Raw genomic sequence first — 15,500 nt, forward strand, 5'->3', positions numbered from 1 at the left:
ATACTTTTCAATAGCCTCTATGTTTCTCCCTCTATCTCTACCATCTGAGCCAATCATGCTCATTAATAGCTGAGTGAGAAATTGTCGATCAGGTAGATGTCGATAAATAGATGCCGACTTTTGTGTGGTAGATTAATTTAATTTTATAATATTATTATTTAAAATTAAAATGGAATTAACACCTGACTATTGCATTTTTAAATTTAAACTTACTGTCTAGAATTTGATTTAATGCTTACTTAATACTTGACTTATGATTTTTTTCCCCAAAAAAGAAGCCGAAGCAAATGCTAGACGGGCCCTTAAATGCCAAACATAATGATGTATGTTAGTTCAGATTTGATAGGCCGGTTAAGCCTTAAGGATAATGATACTATACATGAGATATTCAATCCGAAAATCAATATATAGCAGAGGAATGAAAGAGTTAATTCTTAAAACCCCATAATTCCTTGTTTCTGCAAGTTTAGTTCAATTTCTGCAAATTGGATACAAGATTTGATGCTGCAATAGCAGCAGATCCACCAACTACAGAGAGCAAAGCAACTACAACCTGCAATGCAATCTCCCAAGGGTAGTCTTCTGGCACCAAGTAGACGAAAGCAGGACCCAAGATAAGAAAAACCAAGCTCAGATTCAGAAGGGTTGATGGGGTTCCCGGGTCAGTAGCAGCTGAAAAGACACCAAATTCCTCTGCTTTAGAAAGGAGGCCAAGTTTCTCGATTGTCGACAAGGAGAACCCAAATTTCTCTGCTGCAGATAGTAGGCCAGCTTTCTCTGCTTTGGTTAGGAGTCGCAGCTGCTCCACACGTGTTAATAGCTTCACTGGTGGCGTTGATGTTGAAGAGCTGACACGAGGGCCGGGCTCGCCAAGAGGGAAAACGGTTGTACTCTGCATTGAAACGAGCTTCTTCCTTTCAGCATGAGAAGCTATAACAGGAAACAACCAAATGGGAACAGCAAATTTTTTCCTTTTGTATTTGAAGAAACCGTTCGCCAAATATTATCGATAATTGACGTGTTAGATTTAGCAGACTTCTAACTAGAAATAAGATCGGTTAAATACAGGAATACAAACTACACAGCAAATTCAAATAAATGCTTAATTGAAACATCCATTTACTATATCCACAAGAATTTCAAGCACGAATGCATGAACTTGTGAGTTGTGACTAAAAATAAAATTACATACTTTCAGAAACTTGAAATTCATGGCAAATCAATTCGAGTTACAAAAAGCCACTGCTAATTTCAATATTAAGGTCCAATTCCTTGATTAATAAAAATGTATGACAATAGAACCATAATATCCAATATAGAGTATGCATGATGTGTGTAGCAATGTAGAGTGAAAGATCGGCAAAAAGTTTCACGATTCAGAACTTGATGTACAGTACCTCTAAGGTGTCACAATAGGCACACTACAATTAAATATTAAGTTTTGGACTTCTGCGAAGCATTCATCACCCTTACTCATATTCAAAATTGTCAAACTTTTGAATTTGTAAGGTAACACGGTTTAACAGTTTTCACGGCTGTAGGATAGAATCACCATCAGTTTGGCAATGGATGTTAATAATGTTATTGAGGGAAAAACCTCATCTATTTATTGTTATTTATGTTGATACAAAAAGGCAATTAGGCAATTTTTTTAAAAGAAACTTCCCCATAAGTTGAAATGAAAAGAAAGAAAAAGCCTTCGTTTCAAAATTATCAACCAACCTGTTTTTGATATCCTCCTTAAAAATGGCAACTCAACGCCTACTAATCTAACTCGACCCTCTCTATTCATCTGAGTCAAGTTGATGCAAGCTCACAAATACTATAGTATATGTCATACCGTCATCCTGTACTCAACTTTTTCTTCCTTTCTACCTTTGGTCCTTCTCTATCTTCATACACATAAAAATACGCATAAATCAACCTCTATAAAATCATTTCTTTAATGGATATGCTCCGCTCCTCTCCACTCCATTCACCTCAAAAATTGTCTGGATTATTGTTTGATCAAGGAAAAAGCTGGAAATCTATAAAATGTTGACTAACAAATGTCACTCTAGCTACTTTCATAATTCATATCGAGTTTGTAGTTCCATCTTAAAAGGTCAGTTTTGTCACGAGCCCACCAAGCCTTGTATGTTGATTATAGATTTCATATCTATGTTTTGATCTTAACAATTTCTAGAAAATTTCCTCATTATTAAAGCTAATTTACGTCGCCAATTTACGAAGAAATTCAGGCTAAGTCTCTGCAGCAGAAACATCTTTCAATTTATTTCTTTGCCTTTCAAAACATGTATCTTGATGGCATAAACTACAGTTGAATGAACTTCAATAGCACGACACTGCTTAAATCCCCCTAGACTTTACGACGTCGCATTGTCTCTTCTGCGACGTCGTATTACTCTTCTTCCTCCGCTCCAACACAAAACCCAGAAAACACACACAATTACATACACGCATTCGATATATACAGACAAATTTACAAAATGCAAGCAGTAAAATGATTATTAGGATTGTAATAATGAAGTGACCTTCTTTGAGCCAACAGTTTTGGTAGCTGAAGGAATTGGCTTCTGCTGTGACGCCATTGATCGAATCAAAAGTGGAGAATAAGATGCAGAAGAGAATGTCAATGCATTTGCCATGCTCACTATCATTATCGTCACTTCACTCAAATCACACAGGAATTTTGAGCCAACACACAGTAGTATGAATAATGAGTGGACGAAAGAATCGCTCATTCAATTTCAATTTCATCTTCTGTCGTCCACGGGTTAAATGCATTGTGGGTCACTCGATTTTGAGCAGAATTTCATTGAGGTCAACATTTTCAATTTAGTGCAATTAAGTCCCACAATTTTCATTTCCTTGCAAATTGATCGCTTGTATTCAATTAGTATGGGTTTTGGTTCCCATCTTCCAAAGGTGATTTATAAAATAACTAAAAGTTCAAGGATATCCACACTAACAATTTTCTTCATACAAGGATATAGATTCATAGAATTTAGTGGGTGAGAATTCAGAACCATGATTTTTAAGGTTGTTGACTCCTAATTGCACCACGTAAAATGTTGAGAATGTTACTTGTAGTTTTCAACTAAAAGGTTTTAGTAAACTAAGCGGAGGTTTAAATGCAGAGATACTCCCATTGTAGAGTATCCCAACATTAGTATAAGCCTATGTTTAATGGGGATTAAAATTAGATTTTGATAAAAATTGAAGATATGTATGATTAAAAAATTCTAAATCTCCTAAAATGTATGGTTTAAATTAGTTGTTGACTTTGATTTAATTAAAATCTAAATTTTAATTTCTACCAAATAAGACTAAACATTTCAGAAGAAATGATGATCAAAATTAAAACATATTGAAGATTAAAACTTAGTTCAAATGGTAAAAGCTAAAATTTACTAGGTCATTGACCTCGATCTGAATCTCCTTCATGGAATAAAAGGCATATTGTGATTAGTAAAGTTCTTTGAATCTTTTTTATAAATCGATCAATAGGTAATTAAGTGGTGTGAACTTTAAATTTTTTTGAAATAATGTTTAATTTATCAATATTTGTGAATGCACATTAATTTACATGATTTTAATTATTTAACTTTTAGTAAAAACATCCAATATTATGGTGAAAGACATACAAAATTAAGTCAAACAGTGACGATGGTCACTACATCTCAACGTTGTTCTCTAAACTTTAAAATTTTTAGAATAATTGTTGTACTTTTGAAATTTCCTTTTATGTTGTTGTCTTTATAAAGTTTTTATCAAGAACTAGTGATCTTTAAAAACTTTTGAATGGCACTATACTCTTTAATTTCAAAGTTCTTTCTTGGTCATCAATTCAATTCAATTGGTAAACGTTCCCAAAATCGTTAATTTTCGGGCATGAGAAACAATTTTGAAAATAATGTGACTATTTGAAAAGTGTCTAAAGTTCAGTGCAATCAGATAATATTGAGATTTTAACTCTCTAAAACCCTAAACCCTTACGCACTCGAAAAACACAGAGTTCTTTGTATTTCTTCTCTATCCAGAAGAAAGGAAGGTTTACAATGGCGGATGCAGTGATATCAGTTGAAAAAATCAAAGCTTTTTATCATTCGCAGGTCCATGACCCAGATAAATGGGATCTCAACAAGGTAATTTTGTATTCTTCCCCTTTTCTGTTTCTGCTATCGCGTTTTCATTATTATCAATTTTTTTATTTTTTATTTTTTGTTGATTTGTTATTGTATTTGTTTAGAAATTGATTACGATATTTGTCAATGAAATTAGGGTTTTCAGACGTTCAATTATTGCTTCCACAGTTTGCTTTTAGTCCGAAACTTAGACCTGATTTACGGATTTTTTTTATTATTTTTTTTCCTGTGGCTTTGCTAGTTATTCATATATTCATTGAAGATTAAACTTCGTGGCCTATGGTAATATGTTAATTAAGTGTGTTGAATGGGTAATTTGGACAAGGAAAGGAACTTTAGCCCGATCCCTGCTTATGTTAATGGTTGGAAATTGGATGGATCATACTGCAAACCTAATTTTCCGTTTTCTTCCTTTAAGATATCAATTGAGTCTTGATGCTTTGCTACAGAAATTCATTTCCTTATTCATTTTTACCTTATAACTTCAACTGGACTTAAAAACGCTTCTATTGGGCATATATTTAATAGACAGAAGATAAAGAGAGAAAACTCTTGGTTTATATTTTGATCGAAGGGAATTGTTTGGAGCATTTTGACAGTTATATTTCATCTACATATGTTAGAGAAAATAATAAGATTTTTTAAAAAGTAAGCATTTGAAGGAGCAGATGGAGAGAGGGGATCTGAATGGTTATGCTTGGCAGTCGATTAGGAATTTGTTTCTTTTCTATTAGCGTTGCTCTTCTTGTTCTTCAGTGAAATGGGATATATATGAGGCGTGGAAAGGAAAATGCAGGATCTTGATTCATCTTGTAGTTGAATGAGTTTTTCACTTGTCAATTATTGCTCCCACTGTTTGGTTCTTACTCCCAAACTTAAAGACGCGTTTTCTCTTTGGAAGTACTTATTTATCGTTCATTTATTGAAGCTTAAACTTTATGGTGTATGGTGATGAATAATTAAGTGTTTTTAATGGGCTTTGTGTTAATCTGTGTCAGATTATTGGGAAATGAATTGTAAACCGAAGCCAGTTTATGTTAATGGTTAGAAATTGGTTGACTTGGGCCGCCAACCTAATTTTTCCTTTCTTTCTTGAAGGCATCAGTTGAATTCGATATGCTAATTTCTTTTATGGTCTGAAATTTTCTACTTGTTCTCTGTTCATCCTTAACCCGGCTTTTTAAAGAGTGTTATCTTGAGACATAAGATCACTTAAATTGGGCATAAATTCAAGAGAGAATGATAAAGAGAGAGCAATCTCAGCATTCAATTTGATGGATGGAGTTGTCATGTATTTTGATCATTATGACCATGTTTGGGCTCGGTTAAAAACAGATAAAAACAAATTACGGTGAAAATGTATTTTAGAATAATGATTTTTTAGAGAATGTATGATTAAAAAATACAATCAAGCTACTTATACAGAATTTTTTTACACATTACTTGACAGAAGAACACATGACATAAAGTTGTTGGTTCTTTTAAAAATAAAACAATTTTTGAACAGTTTTTTCCACCAATCAAAATCGACCAAGAAAGATCTGTCAAAGGGGGTGGTTGTATTTTTCTGTATAAATGGCATATTTCTAAAAAATAAGGAAAGGTTTTGGGTTTATGTGTAATATTATTTTATTGGACAATATGTAGTTGAATATAAGAGAGGGAAATGCTTTTTTGAAATAGTGGTGGCCAAACAAGGGCTATATTTCGTCTACATATGTGTGCCATTTAAATAGTAAGATAAATTACCATTTGAAAGGGGGATGGGGAAGGGGTGCCAATAGTGCTATTATGCTTGGTAGTTGGCGTGGCTCTATTAGCATAGTCTTTAGCTATTCTTGTTCTTCAATGAAATGGCATCAATATTGCGCGTAGAAAGCAATGGGCAGACAATACTTCATCTTGTAGTTGTATGAGCTTTATGCAATAACTATTTCTCTTTTCTTTATTTCTTCCCCAGTTTTGATTCACCTTTTATTTACATCTTGAGAATATAATATATCGTGTCTTCGTCAATGACAAATTTGTCTGACAATTAACTTTTTTTTTGCAAGTGACCTAATTCATATAGTTCTATTTTTTTCTACCAATAGCATAAGGTATAAAAATTTGTAGAATAGCTCATTTCCCATATCTATTCCATATGATCAAGAGCATGTGTTGATCTGCTTGTTGGTTTCAGATTATCTTTTCTTTTCTTTTCATTTTTTTAAAGCTGTATACATAATGCAATTTTCGCTTGCTTAATACCCATTCTCCGCCCATTTTTTGTGCAGAAATTACTCCGTGCAGTAGGCCTCTTTGCTGGCTCCATTGTCTTAATGCGCCAATATGGTGTTCTAATGGCCATATAACTATGGATCAAGATTGTGTTCCTACAAGTCGAGCTTCTAGTTATTTTTTTTTTCTGCACATTATTTTTCAATATGACATAGACTGTCAACTGAAGGTCAATTGAATGAGGTTTCCATGGGTAAAATTAGAATCTTTATAATAACTTTCTTGATATGTTGGCTAAGTTGGATTGGACAAATATTAGACATTATTAAAGATGGGGAAGAAAAAGAAGGTCAAAATTTTTGTTCATTTATTCCTGTTAGTTGTATGGACCGAACATCTAGTCAAGAGTTCCATTACAGGGAAATGAAAAAATGTTATCTTGTTTATAATACTTAATTCACTTGTTATTTGCAAATTGCCTAAAAAGAATTGTTCTGTTTTTAGTTGTTTGATGTGATAACAGCAATGTAGCGCTCAGCACTATCGGATTAGTTGCTCTTATGCAGAGTGATGAATCCCAAATGAAAGAATCCGCCTGAACCATTTGAATACCAAATTCTTCGTGACAAAATGTTATGCAGTGAAATCTTTTAATTTATGTTGTTTTTGCAAAATTCTCTGCTTTTTGAACATTGTGGACTGATTATGCGGGACATTACTTATTGCCATCCTTAGAGCCTATCACATCATCCTCAACATCAGCCTAGTGTTCGAAGACAAATTTGCTTTGTTCAGTTTGTCTCGTGTCTCTCACCAACAATTGGAAAGGTGGAAGTTAGCGAAGACAAACAATGTGAACAGAGTTCGTTTTGAAAGATCACTTATTGACTTATGTTTGATGAAGTTTAAATTATAATTTAAATTGGTCAAATATGCTTTTTATTTACACATTTTATAGATTCATAATTTATTATCTGTTTTTATCCAAATATTTTGTGACATTGTCAGTTAAATTCTAATTTGAAGTGCTTCCAAACTAGCTCTTTAACAATGTTTTGTTATCTTTTTAACATAGTAAGACTCGAATGTTTCTTTTCCTACCTACTTTTTCCCTTTTTATCTATCATGATTTCTAATTTTCTCATCTATCCATTCACTTCTTTTTATTTCTTAACATTAACATCTAAATTTACTTCACTAAATATTAATATACAACAGTTACGAGCTTGTAAATTGATATTATAATATAGAGAAGTGGGAACAATATGGTAAATAGTAATTAAAGATAACAAAAATCCTTTTTGTACATCTCTTTTTTTCACAACATTTTTCACACTCCTTTCACAAATAATCGTGGATTCCACCCACTTGCATATATGTGTGCTGTGAAAAAAAAGTGTACAAATAGAATGATCCTAAAGATAAAGCGTGCTCATAAAGATATTTGAACTTTTTGAATCATGAACAAGCTTGCAAAGCTTAAGCTCTACTCACGAGGCTCGAACTCAATTTTACAGAAGAGCGAGGCTTGACGTCTATGGCCCTGGACAAGGACTTTCCCTTTTACGAAACTCAGTCATGGGCACAAACTTCACGAAATGAACCCACAAGCTCCCGAGTTTACATCTAAGTTTACATCACTAAATATTAATATACAACAATTACAAGCTTGTAAATTTATATTATAATATAGAGAAGTGGGGACAACATTGTAAATAGTGATTAAAGATAAAGTATGCTCATAAAGATATTTGAACTTTTGAATCATGAACAAGCTCGCAAAGCTTAAGCTCTTTTCATGATGCTCGAACTCGATTTTTACGTAAGAGAGAGGCTTGACGTCCAGGCGCCACATGGACCCTGAACAAGGGGCTTTCCCTTTTACAGAACTCAGTCATGGACATGAACTTCACGAGATGAACCCACAAGCTCCCAAGTCTTTCAAGTCAACTATCATCCCCATTTAAACCAGAGCCCACAAGGTCCCGAGTCTCCCAAGTCCACTGCCATCTCTATCTGCACCAATGAAGTCAACGGCAGGCTGCTAGACCCTAAAAGGTCAAAGCTTTCATATTTACCCGCTAGTCTCCCGTGCCAAATTAGTCATTTCGAGAGCATATTCTAAAATCACAGCTCTTGTCCCCTTGCATTCGTCAAAGAAAATCACCACCCTCCATCGATCACACTTTCTATAAATCTACGGTTATGATTAATCAGTCATTCATGATTAGGTTATCAAATTTAGGAATATGCCAAGAATTATGTGTAAAAGTTAAGACAAGGAATCATCTGCAAGTATTATATATAGAAGAAATCTGATCGATCATAATGATATGCTTCAAGAAAATTAAAGAGCAATCCAAGAGGAAAGGAAAGCCAATAAAGGAGGAGCAGCACCAATGGCTTCTCCTTCTCGGTGTAAGTGTCAAAACCCGATTCTTTTTAAGTAATCATTCTTGTGGATATGGATTTGTATTCGTGTTTTGTCTAAATGTGGAGAATCCGTACATTTCTTGGCATTGACCTGATTTTTTGGGTTTTCTGCTTGGCAAGTGGGTTTGTTACAACCGTTGTCTTCCCCTCAGGTGCTATTCCATTCCATGCATCTTTTGCATACGTGTGGTCCACTGGGTTCAGCCCAGCATGGATTTAATTCATACCCCAGCGATTTAAACCCAAAACCTTCCCTTAAGAGGAACTCTAGTTGAATGCTGATACCAATTGAGCATCCCATTGTTCTGTAATCAATTTCAATCTAGTCACCAAAAGAGTATAATAATTCAGATGGAATTTGGCTTAAAGTTCAGTGTGAATTGTACCCTGTTTTAAATGTTGGCAGGCAAGTGCTGTTTGAATTTATTGCTTCTGAGATCTAATATATCCCATAAAATTAAAAGAGAATGTCGCATCAGTGAGAATTAAACCAAAACAATCAGGTATTTTATTGAACGAGTAAAGGATAGTGGCCAGTAAGTATTTACTAGCGGTTATTTTTTCGGTATACTTTGCGAATGGCTATTAATTTGGATGTTTGATTCTTGAAATGGTTGTTGTCCAAAAGGGACAAATCATAGAGAATAAGTGAATAAAAGGAAAAAGAAGACGTTCTGTTATGTAACTGAAGTGAATTGAAACATTACTGATTGAAAACAGGAAATGCGTTTGACAGAGCTTTACAAAAAATTTGATTTCTTCGTTATGTTGCTCTCTTTCTTTCCTATGCTACTTACGTATCATCAGAAGTTAGTGGCCTTGATTACAATGATGCATGTGTGTGAATGCAAACTTATATGCTGCACAATGTAATGATAGTGCTTTAAAGAGGGAGAAGAGTCTATATATGGTTTGTACAAACATAACAATGAATAGAAGTTTGAAAGATACAGTATAAAACAAAGAAAAGACACCTAGAAGATCAAAAAAATTCTTGACATGGGAACAATTTTTAAATGAATGGGTAGGTACTAGGTTGTGCTGAGACTTGAACTTGGGATCTTTATCTACTTTAATACCATGTTGAACCACCTCGTTTAAAAGATTCATCTGTTAGAGAGTGGACAAACTTATTTATTTAAACTCTGTCTTCAATATGGTACTAAAATTTTTCATCTATTAACGCACTTTGCAGGTGTTTTCCCTTTCATCTTTATGCTATTTCTTGTTGGATGCTCTTCAAGATCTCTTTACCCACTCCCTAACAGGAGACACAATGGAAATCGACAGCCCCTGCAAACTTTTCGCCCATATAACATTGCGCATAGAGGATCAAATGGTGAAATTCCAGAAGAAACTACGGCTGCATACAAGGTATTTATATATGTTGATGGTGATCTGCATATCTAAGTGTTTACAAGAAAATATATCTTGTGAAATTTCCTGCTCATTTTAAGTAATCAGTTGGAATCAGTTGGATTTGCTTGCACCTTTAAGAATTATTATTTCATGAAACAAGCGAAACATTCTGGTTTATGCACATTTAAGAAGTGAATTTGACTAATAAATTTATAATTTTTTATTGAAATAAAAAAATTTTAGTGTTCAAACTTTTGATGGTAAACCATGAACTATAGTTTTCCCTACATGACACATTAATTTGCAGAGAGCCATTGAAGAAGGAACTGATTTCATAGAAACAGATATTTTGGCCTCCAAAGATGGTGTTCTTATATCCTTCCACGATGTATATCTCGATGATACGACTGATATAGCTGAACACGAGGAGTTCATCAACCGTAAGCGGACCTATGAAGTTCAAGGGTCCAATTTTACTGGCTACTTCGTAGGTACAGTGGCAATTGGCAAACTTGTATTATTAATTGCAGTATTTACTTACAGTGTTTTCTTCAAATTTAAACCGTCCAACTTTAAGTTGTTATGTGACGATACTTCGATATGTATATCTTTTTTCTTCCTAATTATTATTTTCTGGTTATGCATTCAAAGTTATTTGAAATAATATGCGTTTCCTCTAAATTGACCATATATTGCATGATCACTTTTTGGTTATGACATCCAGTTGATTTCACACTAAAAGAGCTAAAGTCGTTGCGAGTGAAGCAGAGATATCCTTTCCGAGATCAGCAGTATAATGGTCAGTCCCTGCCTCTTACCATTAAATTTACCTACAGAGATAACTCTTCTATACTGTGATCCTTAAACATAGTTCATAAACATAAGATCAACTACATTTAAGCTTTGAACAATGTAAATTTTCATATTTTGCAACAGATGAACCCAAGGTTCTTAAACCTTCCATCTAACTAATTATGAATATATTCATCAAGTCAATCTAAGGTGGGTAATTCACTTTCACAGTACACCAGAATTGCAGGAAGAGAACTTCTTGGGTTTCCTGATATACGTTTTAATGAAGGGAACTTTTAATGAAGTCAAAACAAGCTTTTAATGTTGAAAAATGTTTAAGTAACCAATTCAATGTCCAAGCAATTACGATATATAAAGTATTTTTGCTTAATATTCAAGATTACAGGCTTTCTCTGGAGCTTCTTTTCCAATCCCTGTAACTAGGTTCTATCCAACAGCATATTACTTCAGACATTGTTTGTACTATCCCCACAAGACAATCATTATCAGGCATACTTTTGTTAAAGTTGGGAGATATGTGCATTCCCTATTAAAAATTGTTATCGTTTTGATAATTATGCCGTCCGCTCTTGCATTGCATTCAACTGAGGTGAGTTTGGTTGTGAACTTCTGCTTACAAAAACAAAAATATCCTTTTTATCTCTCTTTTGAAATACACTGTAAAGATTAACAAAATCGATCTTTAGTATTCTTGTCAGCAGACCCCCAAGTAAATGTGTATTAGATTGGTGATGCAAAAAAAAAAATGGTGTTGTGTTTGATGAAAATATTAATCAATTTTAATGGAAATTTTTACGTCATTCTATGCAGGAAAGTTTTCTATTATTACATTTGAAGAGTTCATTTCAATTGCGCTGGACGCCGACCGAATTGTTGGAATATATCCCGAGATGAAAAATCCAGTATTCATCAATCAAAGAGTGAGTTTCATAGTTTGTCTCAGTTATAATCATTTTATAGCTTCTAACATATTTTTTACTTTCCATGTTTTCAATAGGTAAAATGGCCAGACGGTAAGAAATTTGAGGACAAGTTTGTGGAAATACTCAAGAAGTACAGATACAGAGGTTCTTATATGTCTAAGGAATGGTTGAAACAACCTGCTTTTATTCAGTCATTTGCTCCTACTTCTCTTCTTTACATATCAAACCAGACCGATCTGCCAAAAATACTTCTAATTGATGATGTCAATATGCCGACTCAGGACACAAATCAGGTTTCTTGTTTTCTCTTTAACTTTCGTTCATGCCAATTCTATATAAAATTATTCTTAAAATATGTAATCCATATTGAGGTGATTATTCTTTCTCCTTTGATTGGTAGCTTATGTGGAACTTGGAAACAATTTCATAGAGTGTTTGCATGTCTAATTTAGAAAATGGGAATTTTACTAAGAGCATCTACGATCGTCGTGTAAATTGGTATCTCCAAAAGCAGTTTTGCATCCTCATTTAGATCTTGGTGGATCTAAATTCGAATTTTGCTTCAATGGGAAGATGTAAATCCACTTTTTGCCTCTTGTGAATTTACATTTTCTACCAAAAAATGCAATTTGCATTTTCTTTGCAGCTTTCCATTGGAGAGGTTTCAGGTCATTTTGAAGATCTAAATCATAATTTAGATATATTTTACACCACGATTGAAGATGCTCTAATAACCTTTGTTCGACTTGTGAAGCTTAATATGTCATACACTTTTCCCCTCGTATATGCATTAGATCGCCTTAATATTTTCCACCTATATGAAAGGTATTAGGACGAGCCTCATTTTCTTTTGCAGAAAGGTGCGAGTCTAAAATATTCTACTTGTCGTAGTAGAGAGAAAATAGATAGGCATGAGTCTAAAACAGTATATATCTTCGATATAGTGCAATTCTGGAATGGCATCGACTCTAACATTGAGAGTGAACCACTTTGAATCGTCTGTGTTTTCTTGCTTCAGTTTTCTACTTCGTACTATTAATTGTCACTGTACTATATATTATTCTTTTAATCAATGACAACCCTATATGTTATATTCTAGTTAAAGTCGTAAAAAATTGTGGGTGTTTGGACAAATATGACCTTGAACTTTGAGAAAACTTTCAACCTTGGTATTGGTATATTTCTTCTTCAAACGTTTCGGGGAATGATATGCTGGACTTAAAATTCTCTCTTATTGTCCTATTGGTTTTTTGGAGATGTAAAATTCTGTAAAATTGTCGTTTGTATTGTTCAAGTTACTGTGCAAAATTTCTTTACATCTTACTGGGATTTGTTTGTGTGACTTGTCCTTAGAGAGTTTTGATTTATTTCACCCCTGTTTGACGAGCATAATTTCAAAACTCATTATTTTACATACTCATTTTCAACCACACATTCACGTAATAAAACATTCTACATGTAAATTCAAAACTTTATCATACTTTTTATTTATACATTCTCCAAAAATTCACAATTCAAGATTTTGTTTTTGCCAAATAATGGCCATCAAACAGGGGGCTTCGTTTGTTATTCTAATGCTAAGAAAACATTATGACTACTTGTGTCTCAGTCATATTGGGAAATCACTTCAGACAAATATCTTGATTTTATCAAAGAATATATCGTGGGGATTGGACCGTGGAAGGATACATTGGTTACCGCATCTGACAATTATCTGCGAAAACCTACTGATCTTGTTGCCAGAGCACATGCCCGTAATCTTCAGGTGTCTTTTTCTTCTCAAAGTTAATTTATAGCCGATTCTGTTTGGATATTATTATTGTACGTGCCAAATTTGAAATTATTTGGATTCTGCATTGCACGCATAGAAATGGCTCATCTTTTGGTCTACATTTGCTGATGTATTAACATCATTTGCACCGTTCAAGATCTTTTTATAGTAATCTCTTTAGTGTCAACCGTGGTGGCAAGATGGAGAGGCGAATTTATACTACTTGCTATGATCCTCAATTGTGATGGCAATGGATGTAAAATAGAAAAGACCATTATCCAGAGGACATTTCATTAGGGGCATTATTGATACAAAGTAATGAACTGAACAATGCATATTAACTTTGTTTTCCTTTTTATTACCAGCCAAGATTGTCCCATCTCACTAACAAACATGCACAAGTTTTCTCGTTCTTTCATATTAAAGTTTTCAAAGTAAGCTCATTCTCAGGGACAGACAATTTCAAAATTACTAACGGACTATGCTTGGAGCTGGTTCTTCACTTAGTGCTTGTTTGGTAGTGCTTTCTAAGTGTCCATAAGATGTGGGTCCTACAGAGCGTGTGGATTATTAAGTGGGTAGTAAGTTGCCAGTCCTACGAAATGTGTTACAGCTGCGATACTTCACCTAATCTTCTGTCAATTCATTCATTTTGACCTTAATGAATCAGCAAAATCATTAACTCCTCGTGATTTTTCTTCTTATCCAGGTGCATCCGTACACTTTCCGCAACGAGAACCAGTTCTTACACTTCAACTTCAGTCAAGATCCATACAAAGAATTCGATTACTGGATAAACGAGATTGGGGTCGATGGACTGTTTACAGACTTCACTGGCAGCCTCCACCAATTTCAAGAATGGACCTCTCCATTATCAACTGGAGAGAGAGATGCAAATAAGCTGCTAGATAAGATTGTCTTTATGATATCAAAGTTCAAAACAAAATAGTGTAACGACTTCACAATATGGAAAAATAAAGTTGTGATTTCATGTACCAAATTTGTTGTTTATGGTCTGGAAATGTGTATTTGTTTGTCGAATTTGCATCTAATAATGCCAAAAGAAAAATATATATATAAAACCTTGTTTTCTCGAACATTTGTTCTGGGAATATTTCTGGAATCCTAGAATGTATTGCACTTGATATGACAATTGAATGAATTTTGTTAATATGACACTTAATATAGTCAAGTCCATTAAGCTCATGCGCATGAGATGTAGGCCATCAAGAGCTAGTGGTGCATTGAAGGCGCACGAGCACTTTGCACACTAATTTGCGCAATTAACTTATTTGAGATTGAACTATCTAGATTGAATGTAATTAATTATGAGCTGTTGTTTTTATTCGGATGTCTACATTTAAATTATAGATGCAACCTAAATTTTTATGTATAGAATCGACACCATTAGGAGTTACTCAAGCTATTAAAAATGTAGCCAGCAGGCCCTCAACGTATTATTTTAACTAGGGCCTAGGTTATCGATCTTGGTATGGTGGATTTCTAGCTATTGATAAAAAAAAAATAATGGTACACTGGTCTTGCAATTGAGCTCTTTCAATAGGAATTAAGCCAATATCTCTATCGATAGTGATGAATACTTAAATTGATCCGATTCTGTGCTATACACGAGATTCCATTTCAATCCTCACTAATGCTTGCTTGCTTGTCTCTATATAAACCAAGACCGTGGATAGTGGCAGGGCAGGGCAAGAAACAAGCATATATAGGGAAAAGGCTGAGATTAGGGTCGGACCAATGCGAATGGACTTATAATCGAAAAAACCTAAACTGTGCAATTTGGATTGATCGATTATGTTGGTTCCATGGTCT

At 34.0% G+C, this 15,500-nt stretch overlaps 3 protein-coding genes across 4 annotated transcripts; 2 read left to right on the forward strand and 1 right to left on the reverse strand.

Moving 5' to 3' along the window:
• Nucleotides 1–351: 351 nt before the first annotated feature.
• Nucleotides 352–2,756, reverse strand: LOC111401734. Its single transcript, XM_023029612.1, has 2 exons — nucleotides 2,535–2,756; nucleotides 352–892 (listed from the first exon to the last, which is right to left on the reverse strand). The coding sequence occupies exons 1-2, from the start codon at nucleotides 2,742–2,744 to the stop codon at nucleotides 467–469; spliced, it is 636 nt and encodes a 211-aa protein (XP_022885380.1). The 5' UTR covers nucleotides 2,745–2,756; the 3' UTR covers nucleotides 352–466.
• A 1,226-nt stretch (nucleotides 2,757–3,982) lies between these two features.
• Nucleotides 3,983–6,734, forward strand: LOC111401737 (mitochondrial import receptor subunit TOM5 homolog). Its single transcript, XM_023029615.1, has 2 exons — nucleotides 3,983–4,148; nucleotides 6,425–6,734. The coding sequence occupies exons 1-2, from the start codon at nucleotides 4,062–4,064 to the stop codon at nucleotides 6,500–6,502; spliced, it is 165 nt and encodes a 54-aa protein (XP_022885383.1). The 5' UTR covers nucleotides 3,983–4,061; the 3' UTR covers nucleotides 6,503–6,734.
• A 1,933-nt stretch (nucleotides 6,735–8,667) lies between these two features.
• Nucleotides 8,668–14,790, forward strand: LOC111401736 (glycerophosphodiester phosphodiesterase GDPD6-like). 2 transcript variants are annotated; one of them, XM_023029614.1, is made up of 8 exons: nucleotides 8,668–8,786; nucleotides 9,997–10,175; nucleotides 10,468–10,651; nucleotides 10,885–10,959; nucleotides 11,784–11,893; nucleotides 11,971–12,189; nucleotides 13,450–13,661; nucleotides 14,377–14,790. In XM_023029614.1, the coding sequence occupies exons 1-8, from the start codon at nucleotides 8,768–8,770 to the stop codon at nucleotides 14,462–14,464; spliced, it is 1,086 nt and encodes a 361-aa protein (XP_022885382.1). In that variant the 5' UTR covers nucleotides 8,668–8,767; the 3' UTR covers nucleotides 14,465–14,790. The 2 variants fall into 2 exon arrangements, with proteins under 2 accessions (XP_022885382.1, XP_022885381.1); XM_023029613.1 differs by having other exon boundaries at nucleotides 13,506–13,661.
• The last annotated feature ends 710 nt before the right edge of the window (nucleotides 14,791–15,500 follow it).

The sequence above is a fragment of the Olea europaea genome, chromosome 10, assembly GCF_002742605.1.
Source record: "Olea europaea var. sylvestris chromosome 10, O_europaea_v1, whole genome shotgun sequence".
In the NCBI taxonomy this organism is placed as follows: Eukaryota; Viridiplantae; Streptophyta; class Magnoliopsida; order Lamiales; family Oleaceae; genus Olea; species Olea europaea.